The sequence below is a fragment of the Schistocerca nitens genome, chromosome 11 (genome assembly GCF_023898315.1).
Source record: "Schistocerca nitens isolate TAMUIC-IGC-003100 chromosome 11, iqSchNite1.1, whole genome shotgun sequence".
NCBI lineage: Eukaryota > Metazoa > Arthropoda > Insecta > Orthoptera > Acrididae > Schistocerca > Schistocerca nitens.
This window is the reverse complement of record NC_064624.1, coordinates 212,033,311-212,051,134: the sequence shown is the minus strand read 5'-3', so window position 1 is coordinate 212,051,134 and position 17,824 is coordinate 212,033,311. Positions and strand designations below refer to the sequence as shown.

General features: G+C 38.9%; 2 protein-coding genes across 4 annotated transcripts in view; one reads left to right on the top strand and one right to left on the bottom strand.

Moving 5' to 3' along the window:
- Positions 1 to 11,199, bottom strand: part of LOC126213003 (transcription initiation factor TFIID subunit 12-like) — a 55,473-nt gene extending 44,274 nt beyond the window's left edge. The window contains exon 1 of one of the 3 annotated variants that reach the window (XM_049940551.1): positions 11,158 to 11,199. The gene's annotated coding sequence lies outside the window, so the exon portion shown is untranslated. Of the gene's footprint in view, positions 1 to 10,514; positions 10,533 to 11,089 lie in introns of those variants that run through there. The other 2 variants (XM_049940552.1, XM_049940553.1) reach the window with 2 other exon arrangements.
- A 234-nt stretch (positions 11,200 to 11,433) lies between these two features.
- LOC126212795 (protein AF-17-like) overlaps positions 11,434 to 17,824 on the top strand; it is a 117,386-nt gene continuing 110,995 nt past the window's right edge. Inside the window, exon 1 of the mRNA XM_049940197.1 lies at positions 11,434 to 12,092. Within this exon, the coding sequence (XP_049796154.1) occupies positions 11,984 to 12,092 (109 nt within the window). The 5' untranslated portion in view covers positions 11,434 to 11,983. The remainder of the gene's footprint in view (positions 12,093 to 17,824) is intronic.

The window sequence follows — 17,824 nt, the reverse complement described above, 5'->3', positions numbered from 1 at the left end:
AGTTTTGGAATTAACCAGGCTTTTAACTAATTATACACCTATTACATTCTAATTATCTTCTACTGCCGAATCGAGCTGACACGTATAATACCACAAAGATGTCTAGCATCAAAACAGTGAAGTCCAAGCAAGAATAGGCATCAAAATCAGCCTTTTCTCCGTCATACAGAGCACCGAATTCTCGGTCGTGCAACAGAATGCTCCGAGTTGTGGGACCAGTCAATTTGTAATCGGCTCTGTCGAGCAACAATTTTTGAGTCAGAGCGTATAGCAAACTCTAGCTGTTTGTAATGTATATTCTCTGAACTTATAATGTTTCATTTGTCTCTATCCTCAGACTTCTTACCATACAACATGCTGTGAAACATTATTAAATGCCTTCTCTAGAACAGATAGTTAAAACCTCACTCACTATGGAAATATATTGGATCTAATGGCAACAAATAGACCTGGCCTCTCTGAGGATGTCCACATCAAAACTGGTATCTGTGAACATGATGTGGTTGTGGCAACAATAATTATGAAAGTCCAAAGGACAACTAAAACATGCAGAAAGGTACACATGTTCAGTAAACTAGATAAAAAATCAATAGTTTTGTACCTCTATGAGAAATTTGAAACTTTCAGCACATGTCAGGAGGATGTAGAGGAACTCTGGCTCAAGTTTAAAAGAATATCTGACCACGTACAGGACAGATACGTATGCAGAAAAACAGTCCATAATGTAAGGGAACCCCCATGGTGTACAGCCACTGTAAAGAAACTTGTACAGAAACAGAGAGTACTGCACAATAGGTGTAAAACAAAGCACACGGCTATAAATGCAGAGATGCCGAATGAAACACATTTGGCTGTCGAGAGAGCAATTTGTAATGCCTTCAACGATTACCGCAGCAGAATATTGTCGAGTGATCTTTTACAAAACTCAAAGAAATTCTGGTCGTATATAAAGGTTCTCGGTGACAAAGTTAGTGTCCAGTCACTCGGGAATGAGACAGGAACTGAAATTGACGGTAACAAAGAAAAATGAAAGAGCGTAGTATCCTATGTCTACAATATCAGGAATTGGCCAACTCACACACGTACCTGGGTGTAGCACTTTGCAGGGATGTGAAGTGAAATTATCACATAGGCTCAGTTATGGGTAAAGCAGGTGGTAGACTTTGGTTTATTGATGGAATACTGGGGAAGTGCATTCAGTCTACAAAGGAGACTGCTTTAAATCACTCATGTGACATTCTAGAATACTGCTCAAGTGTGTGGGACTGTACCAAGCAGTGGATATTGAACGTAAGCAGAGAAGGGCAACATAAACGGTCACAGGTTTGTTTGACCCGTGGGAGAGAGTTACACAGATGCTGAAGAAACTGAACTGGCATTCTTGAAGATAGGCATAAACTAACCTGAGAATGTCTACTAACAAAGTTTCAAGAACCAGCTTTAAATGAGAGCTCTAGGGATATACTACAACTTCCTACATATCACTCTCATATGTACCATAAGAATAAGATTATAAGAATTACAGCATGCACAAAGGCATCAAACAATCATTCTTCCCACACTCCATATGTGAATGGAATGGAGAGAGACCCTATGCCATCATCCAATTTATGATGAAATGCCTTTTTTTTTAATGCTATAAAGGAAAGTAATTACAATGTCACTTTATTTATTACTTTTTCTGAAGATTTTGGAATTTAAACAGAGAGAGAGGGGGGGGGGGGGGGGGGGGGGACAGGGTGTTACAAAAAGGTACGGCCAAACTTTCAGGAAACATTCCTCATACACAAAGAAAGAAAATATGTTATGTGCACATGTGTCCGGAAACACTTTCCATGTTAGAGCTCATTTTATTACTTCTCTTCAAATCACATTAATCATGGAATGGAAACACACAGCAACAGAACGTACCAGCATGACTTTAAACACTTTGTTACAGGAAATGTTCAAAATGTCCTCCGTTAGCGAGGATACGTGCACCCACCCTCTGTCGCATGAAATCCCTGATGCGCTGATGCAGCCCTGGAGAATGGCGTATTGTATCACAGCCGCCCACAATACGAGCACGAACAGTCTCTACATTTGGTACCGTGGTTGCGTAGACAAGAGCTTTCAAATGCCCCCATAAATGAAAGTCAAGAGGGTTGGAGGTCAGGAGAGCGTGGAGGCCACGGAATTGGTCCGCCTCTACCAATCCGTCGATCAGCGAATCTGTTGTTGAGAAGCGTACGAACACTTCGACTGAAACGTGCAGGAGCTCCATCGTGCATGAACCACATGTTGTGTCGTACTTGTAAAGGCACACGTTCTAGCCGCACAGGTAGAGTATCCCGTATGAAATCGTGATAACGTGCTCCATTGAGCGTAGGTGGAAGAACTAAAATGAGCTCTAACATGGAAAATAAGCGTTTCCGGACACATGTCCACATAACATCTTTTCTTTATTTGTGTGTGAGGAATGTTTCCTGAAAGTTTGGCCGTACCTTTTTGTAACACCCTGTATATGTAATTGTTGGATTCAATCATATTCATATCATCAAATGTCTGCTTGTGTCTGTATATGTGCGGATGGATATGCGTGTTTGTGCGAGTGTATACCTGTCCTTTTTTCCCCCCCTAAGGTAAGTCTTTCCACTCCTTACCCTCTCCCTTAAAACCCACATCCTTTCGTCTTTCCCTCTCCTTCCCTCTTTCCTGATGAAACAAACGTGGGTTGCGAAAGCTTGAATTTTGTGTGTGTGTTTGTGTGTCTATCAACATACCAACGCTTTCATTTGGTAAGTTACATCATCTTTGTTTTTAGATATATTTTTCCCACGTGGAATGTTTCCCTCTAATATATATATTAACCTTCCCCCCGTGAACCATGGACCATGGACCTTGTCGTTGGTGGGGAGGCTTGCGTGCCTCAGCGATACAGATAGCTGTACCGTAGGTGCAACCACAACGGAGGGGTATCTGTTGAGAGGCCAGACAAACGTGTGGTTCCTGAAGAGGGGCAGCAGCCTTTTCAGTAGTTGCAAGGGCAACAGTCTGGATGATTGACTGATCTGGCCCTGTAACAAAACGGCCTTGCTGTTTTGGTACTGCGAACGGCTGAAAGCAAGGGGAAGCTGCATCCGTAATTTTTCCCGAGGGCATGCTGCTTTACTGTATGATTAAATGATGATGGCGTCCTCTTGGGTAAAATATTCCGGAGGTAAAATAGTCCCCCATTCGGATCTCCGGGTGGGGACTACTCAAGAGGATGTCATTATCAGGAGAAAGAAAACTGGCGTTCTATGGATCGGAGCGGGGAATGTCAGATCCCTTAATTGGGCAGGTAAGTTAGAAAATTTAAAAGGAAAATGGATAGGTTAAAGTTAGATATAGTGGGAATTAGTGAAGTTCGGTGGCAGGAGGAACAAGACTTCTGGTCAGGTGACTACAGGGTTATAAACACAAAATCAAATAGGGGTAATGCAGGAGTGGGTTTAATAATGAATAGGAAAATAGGAATGCGGGAAAGCTACTACAAACAGCATAGTGAACGCATTATTGTGGCCAAGATAGATGTGAAGCCCACACCTACTACAGTAGTACAAGTTTATATGCCAACTAGCTCTGCAGATGACGAAGAAATTGAAGAAATGTATGATGAAATAAAAAAAAAATTATTCAGATAGTGAAGGGAGATGAAAATTTAATAGTCATGGGTGACTGATTTCGGTAGTAGGAAAAGGGAGAGAAGGAAACGTAGTAGGTGAATATGGATTGGGGCTAAGAAATGAAAGAGGAAGTCGCCTGATAGAATTTTGCACAGAGCATAACTTAATCATAGCTAACACTTGGTTCAAGAATCATAAAAGAAGGTTGTATACATGGAAGAAGCCTGGAGATACTGATAGGTTTCAGATAGATTACATAATGGTAAGACAGAGATTTAGGAACCAGGTTTTAAATTGTAAGACATTTCCAGGGGCAGATGTGGACTCTGACCACAATCTATTAGTTATGAACTGTAGATTAAAACTGAACAAACTGCAAAAAGATGGGAATTTAAGGAGATGGGACCTGGAAAAACTGAAAGAACCAGAGGTTGTACAGAGTTTCAGGGAGAGCATAAGGGAACAATTGACAGGAATGGGGGAAAGAAATACAGTAGAAGAAGAATGGGTAGCTTTGAGGGATGAAGTAGTGAAGGCAGCAGAGGATCAAGTAGGTAAAAAGACGAGGGCTAGTAGAAACCCTTGGGTAACAGAAGAAATATTGAATTTAATTGATGAAAGGAGAAAATATAAAAATGCAGTAAATGAAGCAGGCAAAAAGGAATACAGATGTCTTAAAAATGAGATTGACAGGAAGTGCAAAATGGTTAAGCAGGGATGGCTAGAGGACAAATGTAAGGATGTAGAGGCTTGTCTCACTAGGGGTAAAATAGATACTGCCTACAGGAAAATTAAAGAGACCTTTGGAGAGAAGAGAACCACTTGTATGAATATCAAGAGCTCACATGGAAACCCAGTTCTAAGCAAAGAAGGGAAAGCAGAAAGGTGGAATGAGTATATAGAGGTTCTATACAAGGGCGATGTACTTGAGGACAATATTATGGAAATGGAAGAGGATGTAGATGAAGATGAAATGGGAGATACGATACTGCGTGAAGAGTTTGACAGAGCACTGAAAGACCTGAGTCAAAACAAGGACCCCAGAGTAGACAACATTCCATTGGAACTACTGACGGCATTGGGAGAGCCAGTCCTGACAAAACTCTACCATCTGGTGAGCAAGATGTATGAAACATGTGAAATACCCTCAGACTTCAAGAAGAATATAATAACTCCAATCCCAAAGAAAGCAGGTGTTGACAGATGTGAAAATTACCGAACTATCAGTTTAATAAGTCACAGCTGCAAAATACTAACGCGAATTCTTTACAGACGAATGGAAAAACTAGTGGAAGCCGACCTCGGGGAAGATCAGATTGGATTCCGTAGAAATGTTGGAACACGTGAGGCAATACTGGCCCTACGACTTATCTTAGAAGCTAGATTAAGGAAGGGCTAACCTACGTTTCTAGCATTTGTAGACTTAAAGAAAGCTTTTGACAATGTTGACTGGAATACTCTCTTTCAAATTCTGAAGGTGGCAGGGGTAAAATACAGGGTGCGAAAGGCTATTTACAATTTGTACAGAAACCACATGGCAGTTATAAGAGTCGAGGGACATGTAAGGGAAGCAATGGTTGGGAAGGGAGTGTGACAGGGTTGTAGCCTCTCCCTGATGTTATTCAATCTGTATATTGAGCAAACAGTAAAGAAAACAAAAGAAAAATTCGGAGTAGGCATTAAAATCCATGGAAAAGAAATAAAAACTTTGAGGTTCGCCAATGACATTGTAATTCTGTCAGAGACAGCAAAGGGCTTGGAAGAGCAGTTGAACGGAATGGATAGTGTCTTGAAAGGAGGATATAAGATGAAGATGAACATAAGCAAAATGAGGATAATGGAATGTAGTCGAATTAATTCGAGTGATGCTGAGGGAATTAGATTAAGAAATGAGACACTTAAAGCAGTAAAGGAGTTTTGCTATTTGGGGAGCAAAATAACTGATGATGGTCGAAGTAGAGAGGATATAAAATGTAGATTGGCAATGGAAAGGAAAGCATTTCTGAAGAAGAGAAATTTGTTAACATCGAGTATAGATTTAAGTGTCAGGAAGTCTTTTCTGAAAGTATTTGTAGGGAGTGTAGCCATGTATGGAAGTGAAACATGGGCAATAAATAGTTTGGACAAGAAGAGAATAGAAGCTTTCGAAATGTGGTGCTACAGGAGAATGCTGAATATTAGATGGGTAGATCACATAACTAATGAGGAAGTATTGAATAGGATTGGGGAGAAGAGAAGTTCCTGGCACAACTTGACCAGAAGAAGCGACTGGTTGGTAGGACATGTTCTGAGGCATCAAGGGATCACCAATTTAGTACTGGAGGGCAGCATGGAGGGTAAAAATCGTAGGGGGAGACCAAGAGATGAATACACTAAGCAGATTCAGAAGGATGTAGGTTGCAGTAGGTACTGGGAGATGAAGAAGCTTGCACAGGATAGAATAGCATGGAGAGCTGCATCAAATCAGTCTCATGACTGAAGACCACAACAACAACATATATATTAACAAAAATCGTAAAAACTATGAAAGAAAAACATTTGTGTCCAACAACTGTTTTGTCTATAGAGGTTTTTCATTCAGAAAAATATGCCTTCAGTGACTTGGCCGAGTTTGTTACTACACACCTCAGCTAGCTTTTTACCACCAGTTTCATACGTATTTGTGTATGTCACACACATTGCAGACACGTCTCACTCTTTGCTCTTTTACACTGCAGTACCCAGAGAGGATGTTACATCATTTTAAACAGTTTTACATTTAACCCTCCCCTCCCATCCACATCCTAATCCCTACGAGTAGCAGAGGTATCTTACGCCCACACTACTTTTATTATAAAAACTGGCCAAGTGCAAGTAGGATTTACGCGGTAAGGATTCCGTAAAAACTTAATTGCGTATACTGATAGTTAATCCTCCTCCCTCCTGGACTCGAGATGTTATCTATATTGATAATGGCAAGATATTTCTCCCAGGAATTCCAATACTATATTAAAATCTCTACAAAGAGATGTGGACTTCAGCTTATACATTTAGAAAGAGAAAATTTAATAAAATATTTTTTATTTACTTTCAAAAATAATACAACCTATATCTTATGATTACATGCAGTAATATGTTCCTCATAAGCTTTTGATGGATGATGAATGCAATGTAAGCTCTAAAAGCAAAAAGATATTTTTCTGTTATATAATTATAGTTTAACAATTTTTCGATGTTTTTGTTTACTTGTACTGCGAATCCTCAGTTCTTGCCAAATTTCATTATTCTAGGTCAATGGGACATACCCTACAGGTTTCGGCGAGTGCGTTTGCTAATATCAAAATATGTAACATAAATGGCCATATCTCTTAATTGTATTGACTTAAGAGCTTTAATTTTTGGCACAACCGAGGAACTGTAAATATTAGTACCTGCCATAAATTTCAATTTGACACGCTTACCATTCCTGAAAGAAATGTTTCTTAACAGACACGTAGGCAGGAGGGCAGACAGACAACAAAGCAATCTTATAAGGATTTCAATTTTACTGATTAAGGTATGGAACTCCGTTTTGTATATACCAAATTTTCTTGAAGTTTCTTCAGGCATCTCCTACTTACGCTTTTATGTCACCCCCTTCTTACCCCACCCTCAGTCGTTGGGGAACTATGGAGGTATTGCTGAAACACACCTGGGCTGAAACACTGTTACCCTGAAACTATCGATTCAACACTAATATCAATCTTATTGAATATGTTTATATATCATGGCTTCTCATCCACACCCCCACCTCTAAGCATGCAGGCACATGTAAACTGTCCACAGTACTTTCAGAGCGATAGTAAGTGATGAATACAAAAATTAGGTTGAATCTGCTGCAGACCCATCAGGGGGGTCGATTTGTTTAGGGGAAGAGACCAAAGTCCGAGGTCATCGGATTAGGGAAGGAAGTCGGCCATCCCCTTTCAAAGGAACCATCCCGGCATTTGCCTGGAGCGATTTAGGGAAATCGACGGAAAACCTAAATCAGGAGGACCAGACGCGGGATTGAACGGTCGTCCTCCCGAATGCAAGTCCAGTGTGCTAACCACTGCGCCACCTCGCTCAGTGACCTTTCGGTGTTATGCTCACACATCATCCCATTTTCACCCTATCTCCAATCCTGTGGAAGGCATCTCCACCCCTATAGAAGGCAGGTCATTCTTACTCAAACAGTGCTCCAAGTAATTGACAGATAAAATAACAAGCAGAACAACATTAAATCTCCATTGAATTAAGTACACCCAATCCAAATGCTACATTACATCGTCCCAGAAAATTGTAGATCAGACAACATAATCAAATCAACATGGAATATTGTTAAAAGAGCAAGGGAACGGGTCTTAGAAGATGACAGTATTTCTACTAAAGAGAGTGGTAGCAGTGTAAGTGTCGAAAAGTAGGAGATATTCAACAGATTCTTTAAAAAAGTATGTGCAAAAATTGTTTCAGAGGTGAAAGCAAAATAGTTGGCCTACACTGGAGAATCGATAAAGTTGAGATTCAGTGAAATGACAATCTGTCACACGGCCACATCTGGATTAAGGACAATAATAGTGAACCTACAAAGTAAAGTCCATACGAAGTTGACGAAATCTCCAAGACACTAAAAGCTCGTATCTCTCTAATCTGCTATGTTCTCAGTCATATATGTAACATAATAATAGTTCAGGTCTTCTTCCCAGACATATCAAAATATGCCACTGTTAGGCACCTCTACAGAAAAATGTGACTCCACAGATGTCAGTAAATATTGGCCAGTCTCATTCCTTGCGTTATTTTTCAAAATTTCTGATTAGCTAATGTAAAAGAATATTGCAACCCACCTGAGTAATAATGGGATATGTAATGACTCACAGGTTGGATTTCAAAAGGACTGTTCTATTAAAGACCCTATTCATACCTCAGATGGATACAGAATAAAATACCACCAGTCTGGACCTTCTGTAACGGAACTCTATTGTGTCAATCACAAAATTAAAACGCTAAGGCTTTGCCACATCATTCGGTATGGACTGCACTGTCATCCCCTGCCAAAGAGCCAAAGACACCATTTGGACGGGCGACGCGGCTACCACATCACTCTCCTGGCCATTGCCAGTTTGGCAGACATTTTGAGTCACCACACCTCACTTGAGTAGCTTCTCAGCTGACAGCACAATCACGAATGCACCCCTGGTCTCTCCCACCAACACCAACACCACCACCACTACCACCACCACTGCCGAGGAAAAATCCCAAACAGTACCAGGAATTGAACCTGGGTACTCCGCATAGGAGCCAATGGGCCACCACTCTACTACAGAGCTGGGCGATTGCGACAGTTTCTTATAGAAATTAAGCTCTTATGGAATAAGTAGTTATTTAAGAAACAGACTGCAGGAACTTGGCCTAGGCCATTGGTGTAATACAAAGAGGGACGATACATTGTCCGCACGGGTAGAAATTACAACCAGGGTCCCACAGTGTTCGATTATTGGGCCCTTACTGTTCTCTGTTCATGTTAATGAGCTAGCATATTATTGGAATCAGAAGACAGAATTAGTGCTGTTTGCAGATGATACAAGCATTGTTCTGAAGCTGAAAAAGCAAGCAATTATAAAGAAACAGTAACCTAAATAATCCTTTCTTTCAGGAGTGCTAGTTCTGCAAGGTTCGCAGGAGAGCTTCTGTAAAGTTTGGAAGGTAGGAGACGAGATACTGGTAGATGTAAAGCTGTGAGTACCGAGCGTGAGTCGTGTTTCGGTAGCTCAGATGGTAGAGCACTTGCCCGCGAAAGGCAAAGGTCCCGAGTTCGAGTCTCGGTCGGGCACATAGTTTTAATCTGCCAGGAAGTTTCAACCTAAACAATGTTCTTCTGAAAGTTAATTAGAGTAGATTCAGTTTTCATTCCATCCCAAACATGAGATGATTCTTGAGAGTGTGGAACAAGTCAGGAAGTATAACATAAAAATAAGGACTGGTTTTGCACAAATGGGGTAGCTTTAGACATTGGAAAAAAAAACAGCCATTCCAGGTTTGCTTTGGCCAAAATATCCCAGTTCCTACTAATCAAATAACATACAAACAAGAAATAATAAACTGAGAAGAAAGTTTCAACTGTCTGGCTAATTCTGGCATAAGAATAACTTTAGGAAGTGAGTTAACATATTTTTGTTCACTGTTGTCTTATGGGATAATATTCTGGGGAACCCCTTGCTTATGCAAAAAGTATTCATTGCAGAAAAGAAAGTAATTCGAAATGTGTGTGGAGCACACAGACAAACATCTCATACAAGTCTCTTTAAGCATCTGGGACTACTGGACTAATCTCACTATACAATTTTTCCCTCACAGAATTTACCATCAAAACGCCATGTGTGAGTGCGATTAACATAGATAATTCCAACTGCAACACTAAAAGGAAAAAGATATGCATTAACCTTTAATGAAATATATGTTTTGAAATGTAGATTAAAGATGTTTCTCCTCAACTACAGCTCCCATACCACAGAGGAATTCTTGAATGGAAATAGTCATTTTTACATAAAAGAGTCTGTAAGTGACCAGCACAAAGCAACATAAAAATTCTCCTAATGTTAACAATAAATGTGACTTATGGAACAATATCAGATATAACAGAAAGAACATAGCACTCAAGTCTCCTTTATTTCTACTTCAAGCATCTGTAACTTCTACCTTGTGTGGGTATATAATAAGGATTGCCCCCCAAGGATTCCAGGTCATCATCATGAATCTATTCGCAGTGGGCACCACACCCCAAAGATATAAGTTGTATTTCTGACACATACATTTCCAATACATTATATTATTATATATTTAATACATTTAACTTTCACAAATACTGACCATGAAAGACTTAATTCAAATTGCCCACTACTTTTCAATAATAGTTCGTCGACGTCTAAAAACTTAGTTCAGAGCTAAACTTTCACTCTTTGTAAGATACCGGTATTGCAGTAAACACGTGCAGCTTTCACAACACGTCAAAGTAAAAACTTCCTTTGCAAAGCACAGATGATGCTTCATATTTCATAATGATCTTCCACGGGATTAAACTAAAAGGGAGCATGATATATTGAAACTTACTGCATTTAAACTATTATGTTCGTGTGATAACGTTTCACTCCTAAGTACAATTTTACGTATGTTGTAATATATGAGACGGTAAATGAGCAATTGTTTCAGTTTAAAACACAATGGACTTAACTGCAAACAACAGACGTGGTTGCAAAGGCTTTTGAAAATCTGATATTTCAATGAATGCTTTGTATTTTGTACGGAATAGTATGTTTATCATTCTGCTGTGTCTAAAATTTTAGGGAGTATGTAGCCTCCCGTCATCTCGAACGGGAAACGAAATATTTACTGAAACATTATAGCCACTGCCATGACACACTAGTTAAAGTATGTAGCTTCCTCACCAGTGTTGACAAGATAGACTGTTGAATGAAAAACGACTTCTAATTTTTTGCTCAAAACTTATACCTACGTTTTACTATCGTTGTCCCTATGTTAGCGTCCCAACCCAAAGCTCATCAATCAAAGATAATGCTTCGTTACAGAAGACCATGCCGGTAAGTCTGTGTGAACAAAATTTAGTTTTATGACTGACTGACTTGTTCTTATATATGGTAGGTGGTATTTGGTACTGTAGACATTGATCTGATATACTTGTTGAAGAAAAATAGAAGTTTTACGGGGCTACTTAGCTTTCTATGGAGGTCGTTATAAAAGAGAAAGTCGGCAGCGCATCTTTGATCGAGTAACTATCCCGCCAACGCGCATGCGCGATAGTGTTTTGCTCGCGTACAATTCTTATTGTGTTTGGAAAGGCGAAAGTGTGGAGCGTAAAATGGTGAATTCGTCAATATTTACGTGAACTGATTAGTGAGGGAGGATTCCGTTGGTAAACACCGTTGAAGACGAGACGTCTGTCGCAACGGTACTACAGAGAAGGCCAGAATTGACCTGTTCACCACGGTTGGAAGCTCATATCACTCTTACTGTTTATTTCATACTTTTCCGTTTTCTGCTGTAGCTAAAAGGGAATTAATAATTTATAAATTGTACAACTCTTACGCGGATAGGAGAGCTCAGCAAGCGTGGCATCTGGCTCGGACTCCCCTCGAGACCGGGTTATACAAGAAGGCCCCGGGATGAGGTGACTTTTCGAAACGAGCCTTTTGTTCGACGAAGGCACATCCAAGACGCGGGGTCAAAATGAGACACGAAAGGGCAAGGGCGCTGGAGGACGGCGGAGAAAGAAGGGCGGACGAGACAATGGGCTAACACAGCAAGGTGCAGACCAGACAAGCATGAAGGAGATGGTAGGGGGGTGCTGTGTTTGTTCAGATGAGAGAGGGTGGGCTGAAAACCCACTCGTCTACTGTGATGGTCAAGGATGCACTGTGGCGGTACATCAGGGTGAGTTTTAGTCGCGTAAATACCTTTGTATACGCTGTGCTTGTGCAGAGGACATATGCGCTAACATAACCTCAACGCTGTCCACATGAGAGTGTAAACAAACAGTGTTCGAATTTATCCATTTATTAGTCTTTGTTTTTTGAATTTGCTTCTTCCTACTAACTCTGATGCATTTTGTGTCAAAAGCAGTTAAGTCAGGTATTAACTACATAATGTCTTGGAACTACTGTCTGTGTTATGAGGGATGAAGTGAACAAAACTGCAGGATATTTACAGAAGTTCGTGCTATGACGAATAGGGTGCCCCAGCCAGTAGTTGATCACCACCCAGCAGTTGGTCAGTTTCATTCTAATCTTTAAATTATAAGAGTTGGCAGCACTGACACTTTTAAAAATGTAAGAGCATATAAAGAACATATGTTGGCAAACCTATTTCTTCTATTGTTACAACAATTGGAGGGAACTGATAGCTTTGAGAAAATCTTTCCTTTTGTGCTGTGCTGAGAAGTGGAGTGTCAGGGCGTTTAGACTAATTGTAATGTAGGTTACAGTGATACAGATATTTATTGACACAAGTACTAAATACTGAAATATAATGAACTGTGTTAACAGATAACTCATTATGAATGATTGATTGTATCAATTACCATAAAGGAAGTGTAAATTATTGCTTCAGTCTTCTTTAAGGGGGGATATCAACTACTGGGGAGTGCATGAAAGCATGTTTTCCAGTAGTTGGTCATAATGATCAATTACTGGTACTTTTTAGAATGTTCTCACAATGAGTTGCTTTTAACCATGGACCAAGTAGGCATTCCTTTCTTCTGTCCCATACTGATGGAAATGTGAAATTTATATGGCTTCCAGTAGTTGATCGGGGTGATCATCTACTGGTTTACATATGATCAACCAACAAGTATTGAGGCATACAGATAAAATTTTTATCAGTCATTAGTTTCATCCCTCTATTTACAAGAGTGAAATCTGCAGACTGAATTAATAAATGGCTCCAAAAGAAGATAAGTCGAAAAAAGAATTTTTTAAGTATTCTGAGGAAGGCTTACAATGTGCAGTAGAAGCAGTTCAAGTGGGTGGCAGTAGTATGAGGAAAGCTGCAAAACATTTTGGTATCCCATTTAGTACGCTAAATAACAAAATTAAAGGAAAAGTACCTATGCAGCGTAAGATGGGACCAAGTTCAGTTTTGACAGAGGCTGAAGAGAATTTATTGGTTGGCTGGATCCATGCCAACACTAAAAAAGGCTTTCCAATAAAGCGAAGGACGCTGTATGAAACTGTGAGTGACATTGTTTTGGCAGATGGAAGACCTGCACCATTCAAAGATGGAAGACCTGGTGAAAAATGGTTTAAGTCATTCATGAAACGTCACCCTGATGTATCAGAACGGCATGCTGAGAGCATAAATACTGCCAGAGCAGCTGTTACTGAGGAAAATATCAGGCAGTGGTTCGGTGAACTTCATCAGCATCTTCAGCAGGGTAATAATTTGGACATTTTAAATGAACCAAAAAGAATTTATAATGCAGATGAAACAGGATTTGAAACATGTCCTAAAACTGGGAAAGTTCTGGGTCCAATTTCTTTTGATAATCTGTATGAAGTCAAAAGTGGCAATGAAAAGGAGGCCATTACTGTAATGGCAAATTTCAATGCTGCTGGAGACACTGTACCCCCAATGGTTGTATTTCCACATCAGAAAATTTCAAGGGACATATCCGAGAATTTGAACAGTGAATGGGGCATTGGGCGGTCAAAAAAAGGCTGGATGACAGGAGCCCTCTACTTTGAATACATTTTCCTTCCATGGCTGAAGAAAGATTGAGTCAAATTTCCTGTTATTTTATTGGTAGATGGGTACAAATCTCATACATCATATAAAGTTGCTAAGTTTTGTGCCGACAATGGGATAATACAATTTGCATTGTATCCAAATGCGACTCATGTGCTTCAACCAGCTGATGTGGCAATATTTTGTCCTCTGAAATCTGGATGGAGAGATGCTGTGTATAATTGGAAACACAAAACTGGTAACAAAGTTGTAACAAAAACTGTATTTGGCCCATTGCTTGAGACTGTTTTCAATGAAAAGGCTACTCCTGAAACAGTGAAAAATGGTTTCAGGAAGTGTGGTCTTTTCCCTTATGATCCTGATGCAGTGGACTATGCTAGATGCATGTCCAGCAAATCTAGACATTGTGCACCTGCTATAACGTGTGGTAATGCAATAAAACCATCATCATTTGGTGTTGAACATCTTTTGCATTTTGAATCTTTAATGAAGAGAGGTAGAGCAGAAGAATTCCGTGCAGCAGAGAAAAATGGATGGGAAGGTGATCCAGGAGCAGAAGAACTGTTTCAGGTTTGGCGTAAAATTCGTGCTACTTGTAAATCACCTTCAACAAATAAAACTACAGATGCTAACATGCTATCTCTGCGTTTGTGTAGTACAGAACAATCCATCCCTACATCAGAAAATCCTGCAGGAGATCCTCAAGTGTGTACTAACAGCAAAATATCTTGTGACTCACAAGATGAATCATCCACATGTCATAATGAAAAGTCGGGCGATCAAGATTCAGTACAAGAAAATGACAGTTCAGATCCTCCTCAGCCCTCTTCACATCCAGTCAAACCTGAAGCACACACTCCAAAATGCCATTCATCCCAATCATCTCAGAAAAACAGAATCAGTCCACATTTTGCTAATCATATTACTTGGCCTACTGAATCCCCTATAAAGGCTGGAAGGAAAAGAGAGTACATACCATATGCAACAACATCCAAACAGTGGCTAGACTGGAACAAATCAAAGGAAGACCTAAAAGCCAACACAGAAGCTGCCAAACGAGCTAGAATAGAACAACGTAAAATGGCAAAACAGATGAATGAGAAAAAAAGAAAAGGAAGGAAACTGTTTCCAGAGGCTGAGAAGGAAAAACCACCAAAAAAGAAACCTGTAAGAAAAGACAGTTCAGAGTCAGAATCCATCAGTGATGAATGAAGCCCTCGTGAAGACACATCAGAAAATGAGTCTGACGGTAATAAAAACCTTGCTACCACTGAGAAGAGTCATGACATTGGAAGGCCTGCATTCAAAGAAGGAGATTTTGCTTTGATCTTGTTTCCAGGCCAAAAGAATAATAAGTATAAATTTCTGTGCAGTGTTCAAAGAGTTACCACAGAAGAGGACATTGAGGTAATGGGTTTGAAAAGCTGCGATGAAAGAAATACACTGTTGAAGACTGATGAAGATGATATAAGCACTGTTCACTCTTCACAGATTTTAGCAATACTTCCAGAACCCTCTATTATCTCTACAGGAGGCAGACTGCGTTACAAGTTTCAACGTCCTGTTGATATTGGAAAACTGGAATGAAACTGAGCAGACTTGTGTATAGTTTATTGTTGTGTGTAGGCTACTCTGTTATATTGTTTTATTTCAGTGAAAAAAAAATGTTCAGTATGTTAATCATTCATGTAAGTGTGTTAAAATTAAGTTCCCAGATGTAATTATCAATTTAATGTCAGATGATTTTATTTTTGCATATTGATCAACTACTGGACTATGGGCGATCATTTTGTGGAACTGTATGATCAACTATTGGTAATTTCTGACCACTGTAACTGAAATTCAGAAAATGTAGGGAATAAGCATTTCAAAGTTAATTGTATGTATGCCATTCTTTACAGGAAACTTTTCTCTGTGATACGTGTTGTTATCAACTTACTCCCCCAAGTAGATGTTCTATAAAAAAATAAACGTAAACTCAAATTGTTAATCGAACAACTATTGGCTTTATCACCCTATTTTAGAGTTCTTTCTTGTCCAGATTTTGCCCTTGAAGGGGCCTGCAGTGGAATTATAATGCATATGCCTTACAGTAGCATCATTCCAAGAATCTCTCTTGAGAAACTGTGCTGGATATATTTTTTTTTTTTTTTTAGCATTACCTATCCTACATAACAAAGAATAATTTCAGGGCCTATAGAAAGGTCTCATCAACGTTAGTTGAATAGTTTTCTAAGAACTGTTAATAGTTGAGGATGACACATTTATTACATGAAACAAAAAATGGAGTGCCGTGAGGTACTGTAGCACTTTTAGAAAGAAAACATGTAAGACTGCTGGAAACAAAAATATTTGTTGCGCTATTACGGGACAAAATTGAGCATAGGTATCATAACCAACTGCTCCATTAGTGCCTTTGAGAAAAATCGTTGGATTTAACATGTAGGCCTATGTAATTTGCTAACAATTTAACATCATATATTGGATATTGCTGACATAATTTGGGACCAGGAGACCAAGAAAAGTGTTAATTAAGAGATTGTATGTGTGAGGAAGGAATTAAAATAGGTAAGGAGAATGTGCTCTGCTCCGATATTTAATTTCATTATTAAATAATTGGTGTAATTTTGTGGTGTGCATTAAAATGCAACAACAGAGAAAAAGAAAGGCCTAATGCAGTAAAGGTTATGGAGATAATGTCTGATAAGTGTCTGTGTCTTCACTTACCTATTTCTGAAGAATGGTCTGTTTTGAAAATTCAGGTGCACATATTTATGTTATGTGATTGGTACTGTATTTATGTTAATGCTGCCAGAATGTGTGATTTTTTTTGTGTGTATAATGCTGCCTTTGCAGTGGTACTAGTTGCTCAAATAATAATTATTTTAGGCTGCACCATTATACTCGTGTTCAGTTGCTACATTTAATTGCAGTGCTATTGTAACTTCAGTTAAATGTTTAGTTTGTTGATCTTTCATTGGTATCTCTTGTTTGAGTCAGTGTAATCTACACTTATTCAACTGCTTCATGTTTGCAGTCTTTCTTAGGTCTTTCCTAAATAATATGTTGTTAAAAGGAAAGTGGTGTAGAATATCTTTCTTTCTGGCTTTGGTGGCCAGAAGATATTTGTATGTCCCTGTGAAAGACATAGGCATGTTGTCCTTTTTATCTTACAGATGGAAATTAATATTCTACAACCAACTTAAAATGCACAATGTATGGTACCAATTCATTTCTTCCCCTTCTTTTCAGTTTGTGGTGGAATGCGTTCTCTATTCAGCTTAATTATTTTGATTTTTTATCTTTTTCTTTTTTTTCATTTTGATCTTTATGTAAAATTTGTCTCACAAAGTGAAGTAGCTCAATGGTAGATGAAGCAGGAGGATGATTTCATCTCAAATTGTACAGGTCATGTCAACTTGTGGACTGAATTTCTCTGGAAAAAATATATATTGGATGTCTATATCATAACTGTTAAGAAATAAAGTATTTTTGTTTTATCTTAATTTTTATAAATGGTTGGGCCCTTTGGAAAATGTTTATTTTATAAATAGCTCTTAAAATAGTAGAGAACAAAAAAAATTAACTAATAAACCAAAAATACTGGTGACCAGGCAGGTGTTTTGCGTTAAAGCTCCTCTTCATATGTTGAAATTTAGTTGACACCCGCACACTTATGGCCTGCCTTTAACTTACAAATTTAAGACAAAAATACAAAATTTAAGTTAATTTTTCCACTTAAATTTTTTCCCTGATTTGGAAAGTCACAGAACACTATCTTTTTTGTCATATTACCAGATATTACTGATGTAATTGTAAACAGTATCTTCTTTGCCCTGGTTATCTGTATTGTGTGAATATTAATTACAAAAAAATTTAAAAAATCGCATTTAATGAATTGTTACAAATTATTTAGCCTACTC